The sequence below is a fragment of the Sitophilus oryzae genome, unplaced genomic scaffold (assembly GCF_002938485.1).
Source record: "Sitophilus oryzae breed Bouriz unplaced genomic scaffold, Soryzae_2.0 scaffold_576_pilon_pilon, whole genome shotgun sequence".
NCBI lineage: Eukaryota > Metazoa > Arthropoda > Insecta > Coleoptera > Curculionidae > Sitophilus > Sitophilus oryzae.
Window position 1 is genome coordinate 746,815 of NW_022147169.1, and position 26,892 is coordinate 773,706.

General features: G+C 32.4%; 2 protein-coding genes across 3 annotated transcripts in view; one reads left to right on the top strand and one right to left on the bottom strand.

Moving 5' to 3' along the window:
* Positions 1-26,101, bottom strand: LOC115887475 (xenotropic and polytropic retrovirus receptor 1). The gene is made up of 11 exons (XM_030906921.1): positions 25,394-26,101; positions 23,528-23,759; positions 21,128-21,279; positions 11,804-11,947; positions 11,635-11,752; positions 9,627-9,997; positions 9,158-9,305; positions 6,565-6,759; positions 6,262-6,431; positions 6,013-6,149; positions 1-744 (listed from the first exon to the last, which is right to left on the bottom strand). The coding sequence occupies exons 1-11, from the start codon at positions 25,460-25,462 to the stop codon at positions 483-485; spliced, it is 1,998 nt and encodes a 665-aa protein (XP_030762781.1). The 5' UTR covers positions 25,463-26,101; the 3' UTR covers positions 1-482.
* Positions 1-26,892, top strand: part of LOC115887473 (arf-GAP with Rho-GAP domain, ANK repeat and PH domain-containing protein 1) — a 275,480-nt gene that overhangs the window by 139,246 nt on the left and 109,342 nt on the right. For both annotated transcript variants that reach the window (XR_004051086.1, XR_004051087.1), the window contains exon 20: positions 21,696-21,796. The gene's annotated coding sequence lies outside the window, so the exon portion shown is untranslated. The remainder of the gene's footprint in view (positions 1-21,695; positions 21,797-26,892) is intronic.

The following is a 26,892-nucleotide window of genomic DNA, read 5'->3' on the forward strand; positions in this document are numbered from 1 at the left end:
TACTAGTCAGTTTCATTGAAAATGTGTTCTCACGTTCATTATTCACTAACATTGAATCAGTCTGTGCTTCAGTGAGACTAATAGGCGAAAACCTGCCTTTAGTGAAGTACTGGTGATGCTAACATGATTAATAAAACGTTCCTCCAGAGTATAAAATAAAAAGCTTTGATGTTTTGTAAATTATGTGTAATTTTATGTTACAACACTAACCGAAAATGTAAAAACAGATTTGTTAATGTAAAAGTAATAATAAAGTAAATATGTATAAAGTAAATTTGTACGTATACATTCCTTAATAAAATAAATAAACGTTTAAGGTTAAATAAAAAAAATAAAACTGGAATATTTAAATTCGAGAAAGGTACATTTCCAAAGATTAAATCCTAATCTTTGACATTTTTATCATCCTACATATATACGTATAATATAAAAAACAGTGTAAACACGTTTAAGGAATAAAAATACCTTGTACAAACACAAGTTCAACCTTGAATACCCGAAAAAGGTATACTTTTAAAATTGACGATGGTGGCATCGGGTAACAGAGGCATTCTATCTTCTTTCTTCTTGATCACTTTGCCTTTCTTTCCTCTGTGTACCACGCCATCTTCGTCATCCATCATTCTGAGTATCTGAATCTGATCGGAGGAGTCGATAGGAGCTACTGAAATGTCCCTGACGGCTCTGAATTTACCGCAATTGTTCAAGTGTTCGTTCTCTAATCGGAAGAAGTTCCACACAAATCTACGAATGATAGAAAAAATAGGTAGGTAGATATTATGCACCAAGGACATCAATAAGACAGTAATGCCCAGAAGACGACAAGACTACCGGGTGCGTCTCAAAAGTGGCTCACCCCTATAACTTTTTTATTTTTTTCAGATAAAACAACGAGATTTGGTATGTTAGTATTTGCCATAAATTGGGATTGATTGACATATTCAATAATTGTTTTCGGTCACTTCCGGTTTCACCGGAAATGACTACAACTTTTGATTTTTAAATGGCACCGTTGGTATTTTTTCACTTTATTGGATAGAAAATGACACTCTGAATAGAATGACATATCATATGCCAACTTTTGACACTTTCGCATGTGGTTTATTTGAAACTGTAACATGCGGTTCATACCGATAATTTGACTCGAAATACCAACTGTGTGGTATCAAATTATTCGTAAAAAATACTTTTTTATTTTTTTAGTCTTTTTCGAAATATGCTCATTAGTCACCGTCGTTCCATTTGAAAAAATTGGGATATGATTAAAAATACGATTTGGGAATCTTTTAACCGGCTAGGACAAGGCACTAAAACATTAAACGATCAAATTTATTTTTTTCAAGGCTCCTTGATTAAAAATTAGTGTTTTTAACACAGCCGTGGCACTCTAGATTGAAATTTAAAATACAATTTGTTTTTGAGAGCGAATATGTCAAAAGTTAAATATGTCAAAAAAAAGACATATATATGATATATCATTCGATTCAGGGTATCATTTTCAATCGAATAAAGTATAAAATATCGAGGGTGATATTCAAAAATCAAAAGTTGTCATTTCCGGTGAAATAGGAAGTGACCGAAAATATTTGAATACGTCAATCAATCCCAATTTATGTCATATACTAAGGTACCAAGTAGTACCAAGTAGGTACTAAGTAAGAGGTAAGTACAAGAAGGTACCAAGTAGGTATCAAATCTTGTTTTTTTTATCTGAAAAAATAAAAAAGTTATAGGGGTGAGCCACTTTTGAGACGCACCCGGTCGGTATACCAAAGCGCCCGTCAGAATATTTTTGTTAACGTTGTTATCATCTATAGGGTGTCCCAATAGATAAAAATTACTACGTATTTTAGGAATCAAGATTTAATTTACCTCTATACAAAAGTGCTTCTTTTGTCTGTTAGAGGGCATCAAACTTAAAAATAAACACCTTTTTTCAGGTATCTTAAGAACCGTTAATCCGATTTGAATGAGATTTGGGGTGCATATCTTTTGCTAAGTGCTTAAAGATTTCACTTTCACAAAAATCAAGAAATAGTACGGGAAAGGTAAAAACTACCTCCACCCCCACATAAATTTTAGTAGAAATTTTCCAACTCCATCGACGACCGACTTTTTTTTTCGTAAAATTGTCCTTCTAGTATTTTCTACCTTTTTTTGCCTCTTGTAAAAAAACGCCACCATGTATAATTTTTGAGGAAAAAAAAATTCTGAAGCTTTTCCGAAGACTTAATGACATATCTTGTCACATTAAATCTAGTTTTGTGGAATCGACCCAAGCTCACCTGATGATGGGGTAGGGCCCCGAAACCGGTAGTGAGACCAGGTTGATCCCCATTATGACGAACACAGTGTGGAATTAATTTCTATATTAGCAGTTTGGCAAGAAATACTTATATAATTTTATTATAAACCTATAACAGCAAGAAATATTTTTCCATTAAATCTTGTATGAGCTAATAATCTAGTTGTCATATGGAATTTTATGTTAAGCCCCATACTCACACTTCGCTACTTCACTTCCTTCCTTCGTCGCGTCCCTTCGTCCAAAAATCTTATATTTACTATGGGAAATGTCGATTTTATGCGACTGTGTGTTCCTTCGTTCCTTCGTCAAAACGCTCCTTCGTCTGTTGACTTCCTCGAAACGCTCCTTCCCCGTACTGTCGGTTTTTGGACGAAGTAACAAAGGAATTATCACGAACACAAAAAAATATTAAAATATATAAAATATATAAATCGATCTTGGATTTCATTCGTAGTTGATTTCTTGATTTGGTAGTACGTCTGTACAGGGTGTCCCATTTTCGTGTGTTTTGCAGGGCTTCTCGTTTATGAGTCGAGATACAAAGATGCGGTTTTCACATTACGCTGTTGCTTTTTTATGAAACTAAAGATGTTACATACAGATATGTCCTAGCTCTCTTACTTCCTAAAATACAGGGCGAATCTGAAATTATTGCATTTTTCGATCCCCTTTGTATCATAACTTATCGAAAAAGTGAAAACGGTCTCCCGTACAGTTTTTCATGAAGAATGCAGTGACGTAACTATTTCTTCGTTGGAATCTGTCTTTTTTTAAATTGACTGAAACTTATATGTTTTTTAAATACGATATTTTGTATATTATTTTATTTTCCTTGTTACGAGCTTCCTAAAATACTTATTTTCATAAACGGGGTAAAAATGCATTATTTAACTTTATCAAAACAATCAACTAATTTATTCGACGTAAAATGTTGGTTATTGGCATGTTATTTAAAAGCAGCACGAGTTCAGTTTCCGTGTAGTTTATCAAAATATCACGATGCAAGCAAAATTATCTGGTAAAATTAAGTTAAATAAACGGCTCTTATTTTATAAGAGCCGTTTAGCAGTTTAGCAGTACCTAAATAAATAAATATAGAGTATATTATAATTTTCCAAAGCTCATAACAAGGCAAATAAAATAAAAAATAATATATAGAGTGTCCTGTTTAAAACAAAGAACATAAGTTGAATTGAAAATTTCCCAATGAAGAACCACTTTCGTCACTGCCATTCTACCTGAAAAACGAGACACGGCCGTGGGTAAGTACTCAATGGGTAGAACAAAACAAAATCAGGGTATCCGGTAAATACCTGTACATTTAGATGAACAGTCTAATTTTATAAAAGGTATTTCCAACGACCGCATAGTAAATACCCGGTATAATACCAGTAATATCAGGAATACGAGTATATCTACAATATTATATATATATATATATATATATATATATATATATATATATATATATATATATATATATATATATATATATATATATATATATATATATATATATATATATATATATATATATATATATATATATATATATATATATATATATATATATATATATATATTGTAGATATTATATATTGGTATATTTCTATTCCCGGTATTATACCAGGTATTTACTATGCGGTCGTCGGAAACTCCTTTTATTAAAATTAGGATGTTCATCTAAATCTACAGGTATATATATATATACCCAGATTTTATTTATCTACAAATTGGGTACTTACCCACCGTGCATCACTGACCCTTTTCACCTTTTCGATAAGTTATAAGATAATCGAGATACAAAGGTTATCGAAAAATGCAAAAATTTCTACTAATTAAAAAATAAAAAGTAAAAAAAAGAAATAAAAAATAACTTTGAACTAAGAAGGCTAGGATAAATGTGTGTATAGCATATTTAGTTTCATAATAAGTAGAACAATGATGTGAAAACAGCATCTTTATATCTCTACTCATAAACCAGAAACCCCATAAAACACACACAAATGGGACATCCTGTACATCTAGCAATCGCCAGTCGATATAAAAATAATTCACACACAATAGTCTAAAAAATGGAAGAAAAACACAATATTGTCTTCATATTTGTGAAAAATGCATGTCCATATTTATGTAATCGTAGCGACAAAAAAATAAAAAATAGAAATAGTGTGCATGATGCCTTTACAAAAATATCTGAAGAAATGGGGATTGACATCAGTAACGTTTAATTAGTATGTCATATTTCATGGTTTCGATATAAATTACATAATAAACTTTACTCTATTGTTGACTCGCCTTGTACATTCATACTGATATACCTTGTACATGATACTGAAATATTCGGATTAAAAATTCAAAAAAAATATATTATTAAAATTCAATTTTTATTTTTGACACGACAAAGAATTGCATTTTTATAAAATAAAAATTATGCGTCTTTCGGATTTTTTAAAAATTTTAGAGGTTACTAGATATTTCGTATTAAACATGTAGCTGCTATATTAAAAATATTTTGCGGTGTGTTGTTGCATAATTGATTGTTGCATAATTTCCAAGCATCGAATGGACGAAGGAAGGAAGCGAAGGGACGAAGGAGCGAAGTGTGAGTATGGGGCTTTAGTATCACAAATGATATTTGAAAGTAAGCTTCATAAATTTTAAATGAATTAACGATAGGGGTTATTTTTTATTGATGCCCTAAACGAAGCACTTCCTTATAGAGGTAAATTGTGTCCAATGAACTTATTTTGATTCCAAAATTACGTAGTAGTTCTATGCCCACGGAATATTGGCTGACCATATTGACACCCTGTATAACGCCCGTGATGCATACAAGACATTAAGTTTTAATTCATCATTATTTCTGTATTTCTGTTTTTTTTTGGATTAATATAAATAACATAGCCAGCTAGAGTTTGACTAGTAAGAGAAAGAACAATTTCTACAGACAACATTAAAAAATTGACAGAAAAAAATAATTTACTTTTGAGTGCAAATGACAGATAACTGTTAAACTAGCTCGTAATTCTCTCGTGGAACAGAGTATGTATAAAAACAAACGATGGCTAAAGAATACAAAGACATGTAACGCCAATATACGGGCTGCAACAGAATTTGTGATGTTAGACGCCATTTTTTTGGATGTAAAGAATGAGTTATCAGCGACAATTTTAGCGATTTTTCATAGTTTGTGTATAGTGAACTTTGTATAAACTTTATTACAATGGTGATTAGTTGTTCAGCTTTCAAGTGTAAAAGCCGCAGCGATAAGAAAGAGCCAGGAGTTACGTTTCATAGGTAAATAAACAGTCCATTCCATCTTTTTAGCGTTTTCTTATTGAATTCGATAATTATTTTTCTGATATTATATATGTACTTGAAATGTGCTAGACATCGATACTAGTTTTTTACCTTTTCTTGACATTTTAATACGTTTTTTCGTAATTAACTAGTATACCACCGCATACACCATAGGCGTAGTCAAAACATTTATAAAAAAATATAAATATCTCTTCAAGCAGCTAAGGTAAAATATGTGCCACGGCACTCTTTGGAGGTATAGTAACAATTTGGTCTCGGTTGTTATTAGTCCTTGTATTCTCTAGTCATTGAAAACAAATCAGTACATCTGTTTTTACCTGATAGGTTTAGCAATGAGCAGCTTTTAATTTTTATTTAAATATAATATAATAAACACAAACCTTCTAAAAACTTCTAATGGAGCTGTAATAGATGTCATCATATCGGAACTGACGTACTTAAATTCAGTCAAATAGATGGTCAATGTCCACGTGAAACGTAGAACGAAGTCTTCGATTATGGCAAAGTAGTAGAAAAACTGGAAAAACATTCAATGTATTAGATCTTATCTTTGATGCAAAATTTATAAGAAAAAATCTTCTGTAATAAAGATCAAACTTGTTATTAAGGTTAACTCAGGTTACACTTACCGTAGAAGAATATACTATTTCTTCTCTTAAAAACTTATTTTCTCCCGCATTCTTGTCCATCAGACCCCAATCCATTTTAATGTCCCAAATATAAGCGTAAGTTGAACTTACAAATTGAGCTAGAATCCACATTATATAATATGGATTATCCAATACTGAAGTGTAATCAGCTGAAAAATTAAACACAAATATAGTAGAAGTCGTAATCTCTCCTCCATTCGGCATATGACATCGTGTATTGTAATGCTTTAGCTCAAACATAAAATTAGACTTTACTTAGAAATATCTTGAAACAAATCTTACACTTATAATATCCTTTCATTGTTCCAAAAATCACCACAAAAAACGTGGTTGAATATTTGCCAGCGTTCACCAAATGTGGAAATGCTTCTCTGGAATCGTAGTACCGTCTAAGGCACTGGGCGAAACGTATCCAAGCGGGTATGCAGTTAACTAGAGGTCTGATAATGAAGTTCGTTTCGGCACAAGACGACGTATCTATATAAAATAAAATAAGTTTAAAAATTTAGAAATTAGGCCAGTCGCCAAGTATTAAAAAATAGCTTATGGCGGGAGCAATTTTATTTTGTTTAGTTTAGTGTAAGGAACCACGTGTTAAATTTGCATCACCCCAAAAGCCCGGATTTGGTCGCCATCTTGGAAAAAGTGGCTAAAATTCGGTTTATTTTTCATTATTTGTCACTAACTCGATTTCTATCAACTTTAGTGCAAAAAATGTACAGACCAAAATTAAAGACGAGGAAAACTCTATAAAAAACATTCTATGTACTTTTTCCGTGCGACGACCCGTTTCCAAGTTATCTCGGTTTAAACACGCTAAATACATTATAAGCAATTATTTCCTCTATTCTAGGCAGTTTTTGTCTTTCCGAGAACCTTACTCCTGTTGTTAAGCGGAATCTTTAACTCAATGTCACGTACGATCGCTGCTCGACTGCTGGAGACACAATTAAATAGTAGTCGTCTGTTGTTGGTTGCAGAAAGAACTTGTTGCAAACGCATCCCCAGAAGATATAGAAAAAGCTGGAGAACGATTTCTTCCTCACCTATATGGATCCAAAAAATGCGACTCATTAGATAAGTATAGATACCAGTGTTTCGTAAAATCTGTTACCAAAAGCTTACCAAACCTAGCATAATTAACCACCGACCAAATACGCAGCTCGCTTGCATTCCTTCCGTACGTACAGTCAGTTACAGCTATGGTATGGGAATGAAAAATCACCTCTGGATTGGGGATGGAAAAATTCAAAGAACGGATTGATGCCCATTGCTACTTCCCAAGATACAGCTCCCCAAGAATTATTAAATCTGATTTCATGTAAATGTGCCCAAAGGTTGTAATACATCTTGTAGTTGCCGCAAAGCAGGTTTGCGTTGCTCGGTAATATGTGCACTTTGTCAGGGCAAATCATGTTCGAATCGTTTGGAGGTGGCAAAATTAGACGAAGATGAGTCCGAGGACAACTTTCCTCTCGATAAAGATCAACGAAAAGAATATTCTGCATCTTATGAACCAGATCCGGAATATGATACAGATGTGGAAGACATTCAGGAAGATTATATTGAACAGCCAGTAACATAAAAAAAACGAAGGAACTCTAATGAACCTTCCACCTCAAAAGAAACCTAAGTTGACGACATGTGGATTAGGCCTATTGGAAATGGGGAGACCATTCAAAAAAAAAACGCGCCGCGCGCCGGGTACTTTACCTCAAAGCAGCTCCATGAGAGATAAGGCGGTTAAACTTGATTTTCCACCAGTCGCGCAACAATAAAAATTTAGTCCGTTATTGCGGTCATAATGCAAATTGCGTTCTTCCATTATGACCGCGACAGCAGGCTACTGCCAACCAGTAGCAAACAAGCTTTTAGGCTTTATGTCTCGGGGGTGCCGCTCAAGGTGGTGTGGAAACAAGTACAGTTAACCCCGGATATATTGAACACGTATAATGTACCAAATCAAACTTTAATTTGGTTTTCGTAAAATTCGAAAAGAGTTTTTCCTCTTCTTTAATTTTGGTCTCTACATATTTTGCACTAAAGTTGATAGAAATCGAGTTATTGACAAATAATGAAAAATAAACCGAATTTTAGCCAATTTTTCCAAGATGGCGGCCAAATCCGGGCTTTACGGGGAATGCAAATTTAATACGTGCTTCTCGACACAAAACTAAACAAAATAAAACTTATTCCAGCTTGTCCGGATTTGCTCCCGCCATCGATGCACTTGCCGACTGGCCTAAATGTTTCAGCAGTAAACACCAGCTACCATTGCATACATATACATACAAAATTTAGTTAATATACAACTATAGCATTGGTGCCTTCTCCGACGGTGCTGCCACCATCAGAGAATCCTGAAAAAATACAGACTTATACAAGACCGACTTATACACGAGCTTAAATAGCGAACACACGAAATGTGTATTATAATATTATTTGAAAAGTATTAGTAAGTGTAATTTGTGAGAATTTTTAAAAATTATAAGGTAAGTCTTTTGATATCATTAGAAAGTCTAACGTGTATTATTAATTATTATTCTAGCTAATTAAACTTTTTAGATGAGTAATAGCACACCGTCTACTTCAACTACGGTAGCGAGCATAGTTTTACACTGTGGTTTTACGCACAGGTTTTGCTAGTTGGGTCATAACTGAGACTATCTAGAATGTTGTTCCTGGAGAGTTGGTGACTTTATTTTTGATGGCGAATAAGATCAGATAAATCGGCGAATAAGATCAGAAATAATCAGATAAAATGATGAAAAAAGAGAGTTTCTGTTAAAGGGACTTAACTAGTTTTTTTATCTAATTTTTAACTCATATAAAATTTGAATAGGATTGGATTCATACAATATTTAACGAAACTTACCACCGGCTTCCATCCAATTTCCATTGGAGAAGTAAAAGCAGCACAAAAATTGTAGATCTAGCAATCCTACCACCAAACTATTTAACTGATCAGCTAGCCAGAAATCAGCAAAACCGACATGGAAAAATGGAGCAGCAAACATTCTTCCCTAAGAAAGTGAAAAAATCTTGCTTTCTTTAAAGTTTACAGGACATAATATATTTTTCTGAAGAATCTTAAATAATATTCTTGTATGTTTAAAGTCTCAAAATAGTTTGATTTGCTACTTAGAAATATGATACCTTTATGAAAAAACTATGGTAGGTAACTCATGCATAAACATGAATAAAGATTGAAGTCACAAATTTTCAATCAAATGACTGAAGTCATTAAAATGATTTAAATAAAAAAAACTTAAGTTTTCTGTGAGCTTTCAGCTCTGTAGGTACGTTATATTTTACAAAACTTTATTATATTTATTTATACTTACACATAATCTCATAAACCAGAACCTAGCTTCATGCCTGAACACTTTCAATGGATTCATAAGGAAGACCAGCATGATGACGACCAAGCAGAACGGATTTACATACGCCGGAATACCGAGAGCTGTACTGTATAGGAATGTTAGCAGACTAAGCGCCCAAACTACCCCAAAAATAGCTGCTAGTTCCATTAGGTGTTGCTCGGAGAGGTGGTTCCTTGGGTCTAGTTCGAAAATGAGGACGTGGTTCACACCCGACGACCGCCAACCGTAGATGTTGACACCGATCAGGAACAAAAATTCGATTACCAGCAGCGGTCCACGGTACATGCGAAAGGCGATTATGAGATTTTCGCCTCTGTACTCCTGGAATATTGCTGAAAAATATGATAATTACTTTTTAAAATAGTACAGAGTTTTGTTGTAACAATTACAATATTACTCTAGTGAACTAAGTAATACTCCTATAAAGCTAATAAAGACTTTAATCATCTCATTTATCTCTCTTACTCGCCCATTTGTATAAGGTTTTCTATTTCACAGTTTTGACAGATGACTTGTGGTATGTATCATTATCCAGAGAGAGTAAGTAAGTGCACATATTTTTCGGAGTGGTATATTTCAACCCGAGAAAGACGTCTACAAGGTTTTTTCGGGAATTTTTTTTTTGGTATATTGGTATTTTTCGAAAAGTTTACTTTTGTGTATTACTTTTTATCTATACTAATATATAAAATCCTTGACTGACTCACTGATTAATCACGATCCTGCTCAAACCACTCAACGTAAGAAGCTCAATTTTGGCATACAGGTTGATTCTAGGGTGTAGAGGTTCGATAAGAAGGGATTTTTCGAAATTCCAGTTCCAAGGGGGTGAACCACCCCTCAAATATTACAATATTTTTTATTTAAAAAACGGTCAAGTTTCCGAAAAACGCTTAAACACGTATATTTTATTTTGTTTTTTACATATTTTAAGATTTTTTAAAAATGTATACAGGGTGTTTCGAAAAATCTGGGCATTGATTAATCACGATCCTGCTTAAAGCGCTTGACGTAAAAAGCTGATTTTTGGCAAACGGATTTACTTTAGGGTGTATAGATTCGATAAGAAGGGATTTTTCGAAACACGAATTCTAAGGGGGTGAAACCACCCCTCAAATATTATAATATTTTTTATTTAAAAACCGGTGAGTTTTTCGGAAAAGCTCTTAAAACACGTATATGTTATTTTGTTATTTTAAATATTTTAAGATTTTTTAAAAATTTATACAGGGTGTTTCATAAAAAATGACCATTGAGTAATCACGATTCTGCTTAAAATGCTTGACGTTTAAAGCTGATTTTTGGCAAACGGATTGACTGTGAGGTGTAGAGGTTCGATAAGGAGGGGTTTCTCTAATCTTAAATTCCAAGAGGGTGAAAACGCTCCTCTAAGATTACAATATTTGTTATTTAAAAAACGGTTAGTCTTTCGGGAAAACGCTTGGACACGCATAATTTATTTTGTTTTTTACATATTTTGATTTTTTTTTAAAAATTATACAAGGTGTTTCAAAAAGTTGGGTAATTAAAAAACACGATTCTGCTTAAACTGCTTGACGTAAAAAGCTTATTTTTGGCAAACGGATTTTTCGAAAGTCAAATTCCAACGAGATGAAACTACCCCTCAAATATTACCAAGTTATATAATAATATCGCCATATTGTTTTTTTCTCATGCTGACATAAATGACAGTTTGTATGTTAATGGAAATTCTTACTTTGCTTTATCATCACCATTACAAATGATTAATTCGACGCGAACGAAGTCGCGGGTACACGTTAGTACTAAAATAAAACAATACAGCAATAAATAAAATTTCAATAGAAATCAATATAAACGTGCTCAGAAGTTGTTTGTGCTAGGGCATAATATAAATAGGCCCATTAATTGGCAAATACATTTTTTTTTTCTTTTATATTACAAATCTTTTAAATTTTTATTCTTTTTTTTTCTCCTTTATATAACTAACCTGAAAGTACTACTGCTATTAAAAGAACTACAAAACTGCCAGAAAATAACCCGACTTTGAATGTAGTCCATGGAGATTGTTGCTCACCTAATGGTGGTACCCTCAATCTTTTCATAGCCTGAAATAATAATTTTTGTTATCAAAAACTATACAAGGATTTTTTACCAACTTTTTGTCTGTCTCCGCCTTCTAACTCGTTGGTTACCAAACTCTCTGTTTCTGTTATTAAGTTGTCTATATCTTTGTTGGTGTTGAAATGAGAAGTTTCCACGTGTTCCTCTCTCCATTTTGCACCCAAATCTGTATTAAGCAGCTAAAAAATGTTCAGTATAATGTTATTAGTCACAACAAGTTAATCGCTGAATCCAAATAATAATGAAATAGCGTTGAAAAAAGAAAATGTTTACTAGGTTTATTTCTTTGCTGAAAAGTATTTTTATACTCTTTATCTCTATTAAATTTAGCTCTGAGTAAAAGATGCATTTCGAACTACTATTGACATGTTTTTAGTAACACCCAAAGTTTCTGTGAATTCCTATTTCTAGCCGTTTTTAGATGAATAATGAAAATTTAACTTTTCTTTTGGCAAAGGTTTTGTTTGTATAACAAAAGGTTTCTTAAGAGAGAAAAGAATTTTCAAGAAATCAAGAAAAGATGGTTTAAAAGTTTAGAACTTCATATTCTATTATGTTGTTGCTACATTTTTTTTATGACGCGAGCTGTATTAGACATATCTTACATTTTGGATACATATACCGATTTGGTCATTTTAGAAGCGTGATCTGGATTTTAACGCGTAAGACAGTGATGTAGGCAGCTTAGTGGGAAATCAAATGTATTAAAAAGAGATAAAAGTTGGGTTGATACATTTATTCTATGCGGTATTGCCGGATTTTGCATCAAAAGTTCAAACCGCACAAGTAGGCGTTTATGGAAAATGTTGCGTCTAGGGTTGGAACCTTATTTTTCACAATTAGTTGCTCATTTTACTACAGATGTAATAGATTATATTTAGCTTAGATATATTATCTTCATTTCAGTAGTATACGTGAAAGTTTTTAAAATAGTTTTTTTACACAAATATTCCTACAAACCAAAAACCGGCAACACTGTATGCTGCTTTTGATTTTGTCTCTCTGTCTGTCAACCGGTCATTTATATTATTCTCTGTCTTACACGTTAAAATCCAGAATGTTCTATTCAGAGTATCGTTTTCTATCGAATAGAGTAAAAAAACCGAGGGTGCTATTTAAAAAACAAAAGTTGTCATCATTTCCGGTGAAACAGGAAGTCACCGAAAACAATTGAAGGGTCCAGGGGAAAAACTTGATAAGCGATTTTACAATATTATAGTAGGTCTAACTGGTCCCTACAAATTGTATAAACTCTGCAGGGCAATAAGTTGTTAAATCCTATGATATATGCCTAGTAAAAATATAGAATACACGGAAAGAACCTGATAATCGCCAGCCGTCCGGTGCTCTACTGTAAAATTAATAAAATGGCGCTTATCATATTATTCCCCTGGACCCTTCAATTGAATGCATCAATCAATCTTAATTTATGTCATATACTGACATACCACATCTCGTTTTTATCTGAAAAAATAAAAAAAGTTATAGGGGTGAGCCACTTTTGAGAACGCACCCGGTATATGTATGTGGAACACCCTATACAGGGTAGCGCACCTCATTCGCCTCGGTTGATTATACGAAAACGGAAAGATGTAGAAACATAATTTTTTATGGGTATATGTAGAGAGGCAATGTGCATAATTTAAAATGATTTTCAAATGTACAGGGTGTGTCAGAACTAAGATCCATACCAAAGTTATATTTTTTCTTATGGAACACCCGGTATTTTATTTCATTTTTGGATTCTTGGACATAAAATAAGGCATTTATTATAAGGGTTTAATATGTTTAAAAGCTTTGGTTTTTGAGATATTTAAATATGCATGCTATAATAAAAAAGTATGTCAACACCCTGTACATTACTTTCAGAGTGAATTCTAGTGCTGATTTTGAAGCCAGGGAAATAATCTTTACTAAAAAAATGTATTGCTTCCTTAAATGTATACAGGGGTATCAAAAATTGCTGGTCTATTTTAAATATTTATTTTACAATAAAAACTTCGTTATTTCAAATACAACACCCTGTATTTTTTAAAATAAATCGAAGCAGATTTAAATGCTCTTTTAAACTATATTAGGGTTTCCTATACCTATCTAGCTCAGATTTTGAATAAAAAGCAATTTTTCAATAAAATGGCAATTTGCTAGGGACAGTTAGTAGCTATTTTCAAAATCGTCATTAGTTTATGGACTTTATTTAAATTTATAACAGTTTACTTTTATTTAATTTACCTACAATAGTTTAATAAATAAGTATTTATTATTTTATCAAGAAAAATAAAGAAGTAGTTCTTTTTGATTTATATTACGATGACTTTTCTGCCTAATATTCATATATAGGTGATACGATGACAGATTTCTGCCTAATATTCATATACCACCAGCTCTGCGAAATAGGAAAAGTTGTTTTTCAAAGGAACGCTTGTCAAAAAAATTCCTATTTGGATATCTTTGAGCATAAACAAACCCTTCTAACAGCTAACAAGCAATTGTCCTCACAAAATAAAATCACTAGTAACATATCCATTCCTTCCGTCAGCATATACCGCTTCATTTTCCTTGACAAAATAATAAATACTTGTTTATTAAATTTATTGTAGGTAAATTAAATAAAAATAACCTGTTATAAATTTAAATAAAGTCCACAAACTAATGTCGATTTTCAAAATAGCTACTAAGTGTCACTAGAAAATTGCCATGGCGACACCTGCCAACTTGATTACAATTTTATTGAAAAATCGCTTTTTATTCAAAATCTGAGCCAAATAGGTATAGGAAACCCTAATATAGTTTGAAAGAGCATTTAAATTTGCTTCGACTTATTTAAAAAAAATACAGTGTTGCATTTGAAATAACGAAGTTTTTATGTAAAATAAATATTTAAAATAGACCAACAATTTTTGATACCCCTGTATACATTTAAGGAAGCAATCAAGTTTATTAGTAAAGTTTATTTCTCTGGCTTGAAAGTCAGCACAAGAATTAATTCTAAAAAGTAATGTACGAGGTGTTGACAAACTTTTTTATTATAGCATGCATATTTAAATATCTTTAAATATCCCAAAAACCAAAGCTTTTAAACATTTTAAACCCTTGTAATGCCTTATTGTATGCACAAGAATCCCAAAATGAAATAAAATACCGGGTGTTCCATAAGAAAAAACATAACTTTGGTATAGATCTTAGTTCTGACACACCCTGTACATTTCAAAATAATTTTAAATTATGCACATTGCCTTCTCACTATACCCATAAAATATTTTGTTTCTACATCTTTCCGTTTTCGTATAATCAACCGAGGCGAATGAGGTGCGCCACCCTGTATATTAATTTTCGCATTCTAGGAAAAAAAAATAAAGGTGGGGTTCATTAGAGACGCATAATATGACTAAAATGTAAAATTTTTTTAATATTAAGAAATATTTAACATTTTTTTTTAAATGAAGAACAAATTTTAAATTTTAATAAAAACTACCTAAATTGGAATTTACCTGGTATCTATACTAATTACTAATATATAAAATTCTTAAGTGACTGACATACTGATTAATCACGATCCTGCTCAAACCACTCAACGTAAGAAGCTCAATTTTGGCATACAGGTTGACTCTAGGGTGTAGAAGTTCGATAAGAAGGGATTTTTCGAAATTCCAGTTCCAAGAGGGTGAAACCACCCCTCAAATATTACAATATTTTTTATTTAAAAAACGGTTTAAAACGTTAAAAAAAAAGTTTCCGAAAAAACGCTTAAAACGTATATTTTATTTTGTTTTTTTACATATTTTAAGATTTTTTAAAAATGTATACAGGGCGTTTCGAAAAATCTGGTCATTGATTAATCACGATCCTGCTTAAAGCGCTTGACGTAAAAAGCTGATTTTTGGAAAACAGATTGACTTTAGGGTGTAGTTCGATAAGAAGGGATTTTTCGAAACTCGAATTCTAAGGGGGTGAAACTATCCCTCAAATATTAAAATATTTTTTTATTTAAAAACAGGTGAGTTTTTCGGAAAAACTCTTAAACAGGTATATTTTATTTTGTTGTTTTACATATTTTAAGATTTTTTATAAATTTATACAGGGTGTTTCATAAAATATGACCATTGAGTAATCACGATTCTGCTTAAACTGCTTGACGTTTAAAGCTGATTTTTGGTAAACGGATTGACTGTGGGGTGTAGAGGTTTGATAAGGGTTTCTCGAATCTCAAATTCCAAGAGGGTGAAAACGCCCCTCAAATATTACAATATTTGTTATTTAAAAAACGGTTAGTCTTTCGGGAAAACGCTTGGACAAGCATAATTTATTTGGTTTTTTTACATATTTTGAAATTTTTTAAAAATCATACAGAGTGTTCCAAAAAGTTGGGTAATTTCTTAACCACGATTCTGCTTAAACTGCTTGACGTAAAAAGCTTATTTTTGGCAAACGGATTTTTCAAAAGTCAAATTCCAACGAGATGAAACTACCCCTCAAATATTACCAAGTTATATAATAATATCGCCATATTGTTTTTTCTCATGCTGACATAAATGTGAGAAAATTTTATCCAGTTTGTATGATAATGGAAATTCTTGCTTTGCTTTATCATCACCATTACACATGATTAATTCGACGCGAACGAAGTCGCTGGTACACGCTAGTAGCCTAATAAGTATTTAAAATAACCATTGTACTTTAAATCAAATTAAACCTTTATCCGAAACGTTATACAGGGTGAGACAAAATTAATATTGAATATTGGTCTCTTAAAAGCAAGTGATTCTTTTATTTTAAATGGAAAACCCAGTATATTATTTGGATATTCAATGGAAATGGAAATTCCAGTGGAAATTCCAAATCTTTCACTGGAAATTCAATAAATCTCTTCAAAATACTATTAAGGTTGCGTATTTATTAGGCAAAGGTTTTCCTAGATATTGTCATTTTTATGATTTAGTGTCAGTAGATCTTTATTATTTGATGAAATCTTGGTAGGTGTGATATGTCTCGTTATTAAGGATATAGAGTAAAATATTACAACAGTAATAAAATCGTAGACATTTAAAACAAATTTTAATTATTGCAAAACTAGAACTATATAGATACGTAAACGTATAATTATGTGAAAAAAATAGCTAAATTAAATAAAATGCAAAAAAAATGTTCAATGTCAAAAGATCTTTCTCATTAAGAGACATTTGTGAAATTATTCTTCGAAACGTAGCCACAATCCTGCTTTCTCTCATGTTGTCGACAGTAGAGGTCGAGTTTTGTAAACACTGTCTTTAATATATTCCCATAAAAAATGTCCAAACTAGATAAATCATGAGCATTCAAACATTCTATTGCACGCATTCCCCAAATATTAGAATCATATCTCTCTGCTGTAGAATGTAGAATGTTTAGGAGGGAGGTTAATCACCGCGATCTTACAGATCTATTGTGTGTTAACCTTTCTTGAGTTATAACAGGTTATAACTCATTATATAGTCTCAGGGCTTTGACAAAAGCCAGTATCTGAGACGGCTCCAGAGAGAGCTCTCCATGTTTGACATCAGCAGTACCAAAGTTTATGGCACGAATGGTTGTCGTCTCAGCGCACTTAGTGATAAAGTGTTCTGGTGTTTCCCCATTTTTTCCATAGCTTCAATCTACTGAGGTGTTCGTTGAGGAGACAGTGTCCTGTTAGAAACCCCGTAACAATCCGAAGATTGTTCTTATATAAATATGTAATCTACTGTAAGATAAGATTCTATTTTCGGTAAATTTGTGAGAATTTCTTTCAATTCAACTGTTTCAAGTTTGAATTAATAACCTAACCTAACCTAACACTAAATCATAAAAATAAAAATATTTAGGAAAATCTTTATTTGAGAGGTAGCCTTAATAGCATTTTGAAGAGCCATGAATTTCCTATTGGATATCTGAAGTATATACTGGGCATTCCATTTAAAATGTAAAAGTAATTTTCTATTATCAGTGATCATTATTCAGTACTAATTTTAAATTATGCCGATATTTTTAACATTTATAATCAATATTTCTTTTATTTGCATTACCTTAAAATAAATTAAAAATCGCTGAATTACAAGCCTAGATTATCTTACAAATTGGCAATAACTAAAATTAGATATGTGTTTCAAAAATATAAACCCAAAGTAATATTGATCTTGATTTACCACTTGTCAACTTTGTTTTGGCAGACAGCCCTAAACAGCATTCAGCAGACAGCCCTAAACAAAGTTGACAAGTGGTGCAAACCATAAAATAATTAACTAGAAAGAAGTGTCAACTCTGTGTTAAATCGTGGAAACACGATACGCCACCGAAAGCCTTCGTTGTCGTCTGGAGAACTAATTTTCCAATTGACAGGTTGACATGATAAGGCACATGATGGCTTAATTTTCATTTCCGTTTCCGGTTATTCAATGGCGGGCCCTCTTTCAGTTCAAATGTATTTTGTATTTTTTCTTTTCATAAATAAAACCAAAAAATAATTTATTCACATATATTTATTTGAAATATGGAATAACGTGACTAAATAAATATAAAAATATAGAGGATTGTATTGTTTCAATACCAATTAGTTAATTATATGTACTTTTAACGTAAATTAGTTAAGGTATAAGCATGACTTACAGTAATTTGTAAAATAAACACGTATTCGCAGACTTCAAGAACAGAAAACGGACACAGGAACATGAAAACGGGAGCCTTATACAAAAACCTGAAAACAGAAAACAAATTTTTATACTAAAATTAACAATGTAAAAATATCAATAGGTATAAAATATAAATATACTGTTTAAAAAAGCGTCCATTATTCCCAAAGAGACCTGGCTTATGAATCAAAAAGAAGCAAAAAGAGACTTTTAGTCGGATAATATAATCAGATTATCAGTCCGATTTATTACATTATTGACAATAAATCGCACATACTGGAGATAACTAAAGTTGGCAATAGTTAAAAATGATCTTACCTTGCTGTAAATTGTTTCCATTTTCAAAAAAATCGCCGATCAAAGAGATTATAACACCATTTTCTTGCATCTAAAAAAATGTAAAACAGTGTTTATTTACTACCTATTTTTCATATACATGGGACATACCTACTACTGCAGAAACGTCATTTTTCTCCACGATTCTTCATGTAATATATATTTTATATACTTTATTACCTTTATATTTATAAATTTCAGCCGAAATATTAAATTGAACTTCCAAAACGAAACTAAACGGAATGAATTAAAATGGCGTCGAATATTTTCGAATTTGTTCTAGAACAAATCTGAAGTTGTCTCTGAAACTGAAATCTGTCAATTCTAAACTGTGAAGTTAGACAATAGTTAGACAAAAACAATGCTGTCCTTGTCTAGGCGGCCATACTTGTCGTGAGGAGAATGACAAGAATGACACTAATGACTGTTTCCAATTTTCCTATTTCACTGTCACCCCCCTGGTGCAAACAAGAGAGACTGACAGTGAATGCTCAGAAAACACAAATTGTCAATTTTACAAAAAAGATAGCACCAAAAGGCCTAAAACCACCAGTGCTAGGAGAAACGGAGATTTCATTTGCCAAAGAAACAAAGTATCTTGGGATATTTTTTGATCAAAGGCTTACATGGAATACTCACATAGCGAAAGCAACACAGAGGGCTGCCATCTCTTTAGGTAGGTGCAGAAGGATGTGTGGAAAAAACTGGGGACTTAACCCTAAAATGACTCTATGGCTATACACAAGGGTAGTAAGACCCATGATAACCTACGGGTCGGTGGCGTGGTGGACAAAGACATCGCAAGTGGGTGCGGTAAGGCTGTTAAGTTCCACACAAAGGCTTGCGTGTCTGTGTGTAACTGGGGCCATAAAAACCACTCCTACAAATGCGATGGAAGTCTTGTTGAACTTACCACCACTACATATTTTCATACAAGGCGAAGCCAGATCTGTCATGCACAGGTTAATTCACGGTCAGCAGCACATAAGCCAAACGCATAGTGCTGCAAACCAGAAGCTAATCGAAGAGCTAAAAGCAGACAAAGTATTGGGATTACCAATTGATGCAACAGCTACTAGGTATAGCTTCAACAACAAATTTAATATAACCATACCAGGAAGGGAAGACTGGAGTAAAGGTGTACCCATTCAAGCTGAGGCAACCTGGTATACAGACGGCTCAAAAACGTCAGAAGGCGTAGGAGCTGGAATAGTAGGGCCGAAACAAGGGAGATCCTTCCACGTAAGCCTATCCAAGGATGTCACAATTTTCCAGGCAGAAATAACGGCAATCCACTATTGTGTAGAAGAAATAATAAGGCAACAAAGAACAAATCGTTCTGTGGCGATCTTCACAGACAGCCAAGCGGCGCTAAAGGCACTCAGCTCCACGGAGGTCAATTCTAGACTAGTGGGGGACTGTGTGCGTGCTCTGAATACTTTGGGCGAACGTAGCACTGTTACGTTGGCCTGGGTGCCAGGGAACGAGGGTCACAAGTGTAACGAAAAGGCAGATGAAAGGGCCAAGCAAGGCTCATCAATGCCATTCATAGGCCCAGAACCCTTCTGCGGCGTTGCAAAGGCGGTCATGAGAATGGCCACGGAGCGATGGGTGGCCAACAAATCTCTAGAATGGTGGATAAACTCACCAGGGCAGACAGGCGAAAAGGTTCATTGTAGAACGTTCGCCAAAATTCACGGTAGACTTGATAAGCAAGGACAGAAAGACAGTCAAAGCTGTAGTAGGTCTACTAACAGGGCATTGTAAGCTAAATAGGCATCTAAAGCTGATGGGATTGACAGACGAAACTATGTGTAGGTTCTGCCAATCTGAAGAAGAAACGTCAGAACACATTTTATGTCGGTGTGACAGCCTGGCAAATGTGCGGTTCCCGGTAATAGGCAATGATAGGCCATTGCCAAGGAGCTACATGGAGGGTTCAGTCTCCAAGTTGCTAAACTTTGTGAAAATGATAGGACTGGAGAATGTAATCTAAGGATCAGAAGAGGACCACAATAGATCTGAGAAGGTCGCAGTGGATCAGGCCGAAAGCCACCTCTAAGAATCTAATCTAATCTAATATATGATCTTTTTAAGCGGAGATTAAAAAATTGAAAAATTCCTTGTGTGGTAAATAAAATACTTTGCAAACTTAAATGTAAAATATTGATTCAAAGAGATTTAATATCAACGCCTATACGTATATTCTGGGATTTATAATCAGATTAATTAAATAGATAATACGAATCGGCAAATAAAACTTTAAATCATTTAAAAATATGTAGAGTTTACTTATTAGAATTATAGCCGACAATAATCAACATAATTAAGGAGCTTAATAATTAAAGGTGACTGACTATTTACATTTGCTAACGTTACCTTATCGTGTTTTTTAAGTATCTTGCGAAACCCCGTGTTGTTTAACGTTTGATAATTCTGCAACAGGATCAGGCTGAGATAAAATTCGCTGAAAGCCAATTTCAGATCTTGGAGTTTCCTGACCGGGATTTTTTTCTTGTCTCGTTTTATACCTAGAATAAAATTGTTTCGTCGGATATACTCGTAGATATTAAAGTTCGTAGCAGGAACATAAAACATAAAAGTGCTTATATTTATGTTCCTAACAGGAACAAAAAATGCGGCCTCGGTCTTGCATTTTTTCCACGTTTATATGATATAAGAGATTATTTTTTATTCAGAATTATTGTTTTAACTCATTACAAGTAGAATTTTTCCGATAATTGTATAAAATGTTAAAGAATGAAATGCCTGATTCAATATAATATATTGAAAACTGTCTGTGAAAGACTAAGCCTAAGGGAGTCTTGGTCTTGTTCTTGTATTCGCTCATCAGCAAGTGTCATTATAAGGTATACCGAAATGATGCCGATTTTGTTAAAAAAATAAATGATATGCTATAATTTTTATAATGAAATTTATATTCTAGATGATGGCGTCTGGAATATATCCATATCACCATATCTCTCGAATCCAAACATCGTATTGGAAAGTTAACCTTGCCGTTTTGTAGAAAAGAAAAAATGATTGGTAAGTAATTATTTTCCTCTCTCATATCAGTTAAAAATTTGTAGGAAAACAAAAAAAAACAGTATTCCAGGCATTGATTGGTCATATACTAGCCCATCAGTCTAAGAAATGTATTTTTTATCTTTTGATTGCTTTTCTAAAAATGCCTTTCTTCAAAAGACAAAAACGCTGCTAAGTTAATCTAATAACACTTTGACGTTTATACTATTACGTCATGGTACAAAGAAAACAAGGTATGATCGATAGCGGCTCCAATTTCATTAAGTTTGCGCATACCACCTGTGACGTCATACGCCATACAAAAAAATATCCATATTGTTCAATTGCCACTAAAGACCTAAAATAGGGAAGAATTAGGACATAACCCCAAAAGTTATGTTTTGACATCGAGCTTGACATTTGAAAAATTATTTTCACATTTTGTCACAATCAAATTTCACAGATGACACAATCTATTTGACAATTTGAAATTGGCGCGCAGAGCTTGCCGACCAATGGTACCGTTTATCACCTGTGACCTAGTGACTAACCTGCGCAATATCATACCTTGTATTCTTTGTATCATGCTATTACGTCAAAAGCAACTTTTTTCCAAAACCTATCATGACTTCACTGAGGCGACGGCGTCGCGTCGTTTCTTATTCACTGTCATTGATATCTTAATTATTAGATATTAATACATCTGGTATTATGGTATTGTGGTATATTGTCGATTTTAGATTAAACCGATCGTTTTTATCTTATTTTTTATTAGAATGGTCATAATCAAGAGGGCTACTGTAACCGTGTTATAAAAATTAAGTAATTAAGGGCTTATTTTTTCGTATTTATTATAATTTTGCTAATATCTTCGGTTTGAAATAAGATATCAAGATGCGGTTTTCGCTGACTTATTAAGTTTTTATTATCACATTTAATTTTTTTGAAAAAAACGCGCAATGTTTGTTAAATTGTAAGACAGCGCCCCCTAGCGTCCACATTCAAAAGCTTATTATTATTGTTTATACTGTGTAATATATAGTCAGAAACGCTCTTTTAAACGAGCCCCCGTTTGTTGGATTCCGTTGATCCAGTCCGGAGTTATTAATATTTAAACAAAAACAGATATAACCTTCCCCCACCACTTTATTTTAGCAGATAGGCGAAAATGGTTCTGACAAAAAATATCCAGAATTTACTGAAGATTGTGAAGTTATTATAGTACACCTTATCTAGGCAAAACTTCGTAAACATTCCATTTTCTTATTTTCCATAGCAGTTACGCCCTCTAGCGGCAGTTCTACAAATTTAAAAATAATTTCCAGCAATTTCTCATGGTCTCTTTAGTGACAAATATTTTTTTCCGCAAGCCCTACGACTAATACTTTCCGAGATACAGCCGAGAGCTATTCTTAGTGGGACACCCTGTACATACATACAGAATGTTTAGTATTTTATACATCAAGAGTTTGAATGTAGGTATAATTAGTCAATTGTAGTTTGTAGTATAGCACATACAAATTGAGAGTCTCAAACTAATCCAACTGATTTTAGAATCAAGCGACATCTTTCATTGGTAAATCAAAAGTACTGTAGAACGCCATCTCTCGCCCGTGGACCGAAACACCGTGAATGAAATGTAGTTCAGCAACATATATTATATTCTAGAGCTTAATAGACAAAAAAAGGCATAGGTTTTCAAAAATGTATGAGTATAGATTCTATAATTTAGAAGCATAACAAAACACGAACCCATCTTTAAGTTGTCCAGCGAATCTTTCAGTTCGCTTTTCAGCGTGGCGAATTTTCTAGTAGCCTCTGCCAGTTTTTCTGCATAGAAAGTGTTGATTTTCTTCAATTCTTTGTCGCAATAGAGGAAAAACTGTTCGTCGAAATTGGCGAAATGCTTGCGAACGTCTTCGGCGTCGACAGTTTCGGAGGATGGGGCCTGTTCCACGGTCATGTACAACATTGCCTTCATTTCCTAAAAAAGTAAATAAAGACTAATTATTTCATATATATATATATATATATATATATATATATATATATATATATATATATATATATATATATATATATATATATATATATATATATATATATATATATATATATATATATATATATATATATATATATATATATATATATATATATATATATATATATATATATATATATTAAATATATTGTCCTCAATAAAGTATTAGTATTACAGGCCTCAGTGGCTATAATGGAGGCCCCGTCTCATAGCGAGACAGATCTAAATATTTTCTGTCATGAGGATAAGTGTGATGCAGAACTTCTTCCAAATAATTACAATTTGTAATTTGTCTAAATAGATAATGTCTTTTACAATTAATCGAAAAATCTCATCTATAAGTTGAAATGAAACTAAAAATACAGGGATTCTTCACGTAAAAATAAAATTTATTTTTCATATTAACGTGAGTTCGATTCTGCTTTGTTTTATAGCTACAGGGTGGCAAAGTCTTAATATTTTTTCGATTTATTATAATATTCTTCCAAGGACTTTTAGCGTTTCGAATGAAATTTTGAGGGTAAGAGTTACTACAAATGCGACATATTATAAAATTAAAAAAGTGTCGACATATTCATCAGGGACGTGCATATAGGTTATCACTGCAATATTTTTCTAAAAAAGTATGTACGCCACTGATTTTTTTCTCTTGCTAGCGAATTAGTGTAAGCAGTTTAATGCCAATTAAAAGTTGTCTCTTGATATTTTGTCGATTTCGACCTCCTTGATGAGATAAACGCAATTTATTAATTTGCTTTGATCCACGTCTAATAGCAACCTTTAAGAAATTTTAATATCATTAACTTCCGAAAATTTTTTATTAAGTACTCATTGATTCCTCATCAAAAAATATAAAAAAAGTTCTAAACATGGGTATGGAAATGCATAGTTTTAGTTAAATGATGTTAAAATTTTTGTAATTTTTTCTTTATGTCTTTTGAATCACCCTGTATAATAACACATTTTATTGAAGAACACTAAAAAACTCCAATGTAGAAAAAGATCACCCTGTATATTTCTGTATAGAGCTAGGATTATGTGTATATTAAGTTGCCTATTGGTCAAAAACTATTAAATAATAAGGGTTTCAATCAGTTTTGTGATTATATTATAACCATAATCAATTGTGTTCTATAAAATACACAGTATAGTCAATAAAATATAATTTATATTATGAAACGCTTACAATTTACCCAATTTTCACTAGGTGTATAATATTTTTATAAATACTATTCGCAAATAAAAGAAACTTTCATAGATTTTATTAACTCTGATGAATTATAGTGATTTATATTTACTACTGGATAAAAATTGCCTAAAAACAAAATTAATAGGTTCGAAATTAGTTTATTCTGAAGCAAAATATATACTTTTAAAAAATATATGCAGGCATTTATGAAAGCCTTTTTGGTGCCCATCTCTAAAATCATATGATCTTGTTGTCATGTTGTCAAACTTTTTCCTAACCCTACTTGATTTTTATAATAATTTCTGTTCCAAAGTTTTTGCAATAGAAATAATTTAATTCTAGGTATTTCTATGAACGATTTTTCAGTCACGAATGAATTTCTTACCTCGTAATTGATGTATTGTTTGCGCCATTCTGGTGTTATATGCGCTGATAAATGTTCAGCGAATTTCATATTTGTATGAAAAAACTGAACTTTTAACGAAACTATCACAAATCACAACACAACGAAACAAAATGCTATATCGCAGATATGAAACTTCATCGAGTTCTATTACCACTTCTCAGATTTAGCATAATAAAAAGCGCAAATAATCAAACATATTTACAATCTCAAGTACTGCCTTGCATCGTCACTTTATCTCTGCGCCATTGAAACAAATAAATCAAGCCTTTGCCTGTTAGAATTTTATATTTTCAGATGATAAAATTCATAATTGTTAATCGTAGCGTAAAATTAATAATTTTAACACATCGAAAATCAAAATAAGGAATGAAGAGTAATAAAACATAATCGTAATTAGTGATTTTATTATCTTTACTTGACGTATTAAAGATTATTGTGCAAACAAATGTATTTTCGAATACTGAAGGCGCTCGTATAATTCTAAATTATATATCAAACAAGAACTCATGATAAAAGTTTTACTGGTTTTATTGCTATATTGTTTTTTGATTGCCATCATTGTGAGATACCGAAAATATCGGTATTTTTCCCGGAACTTTATTTTAGATCCAACTTATTCTGCGCTTTCCTATGGTGTTCCTACGATTTGTATGAAGCAAGTATTTTATTACATTCTGTAAGATAGTAATTATTTTATGAGTATGTTGAGTAATTCTATTTTATAGTTTTTATCATTTTTATATTATATGTATAGGTGGATGGATCCACGATGGATCATATCTTATAATTAAGAGAGACCCGACAGGGGTCATAGGCCAGGCTACAGATAGTATCTGTATAGACAAAGAGCCAAGCTTTTATGCAAAAGAAGAATACATTTTTACTAATCCAACCTAGAAAATAGCTGTCATTACTGTCAAGTCAAAGCAGGAAAAAGGGGAAAAAGGCTTTTCGAGTTTTACGTAACTTCCCGAATTTTAGTGGCAAAACTATTTTTTAAATAATTAATTCATCACAATGAGCGCCTGGAGACAAGCTGGTTTAAAGTACGTATAATCTATAATTCTCGCTTGATGAGTTTAGTGGTGTTTATTAAATTTATGATTACATAAGAGCTTGTATTACATAGCAGAAGTACTATTAAACAATTGAGCCTTCGCATTACTTTAGGACGTGATAAGTAACAACTTTTGTTACAGCTACATCAATTACTCAAACATTGCCGCCAGGCTTCTTAGACAAGCCCTAAAATCAGATCTAAAAGCTGATGCTTTGAAGAGGAACGACAGCAATATTAAAATTACAAAATGGGAAGGTGGAAAACCAATCAGTAAGTAAAAAAAATAAAAATTATATTAATTTAGGTGTATAGAAGAGATTTAAATATTGTTATCTATGATTACAGATGCTAAAGAATAAATCAGCAATATGTAAGTTAAGATTCTTGAATTGTTTGAGAATTGCATTGAAATTGCTTT

Bases quoted from the DNA above. Each gene is read 5' to 3' on its own strand.
- LOC115887475 (XM_030906921.1), bottom strand. From the start codon at position 25,462: ATGAAATTCGCTGAACATTTATCAGCGCATATAACACCAGAATGGCGC. The intron at 21,280-23,527 runs GTTCGTGTTTTG...ATTTTATTCTAG, and splicing joins GCTGGACAACTTAAAGATGG to GTATAAAACGAGACAAGAAA. The intron at 9,998-11,634 runs GTTAGTTATATA...CATATTTTTCAG, and splicing joins AATAGCAGTAGTACTTTCAG to CAATATTCCAGGAGTACAGA.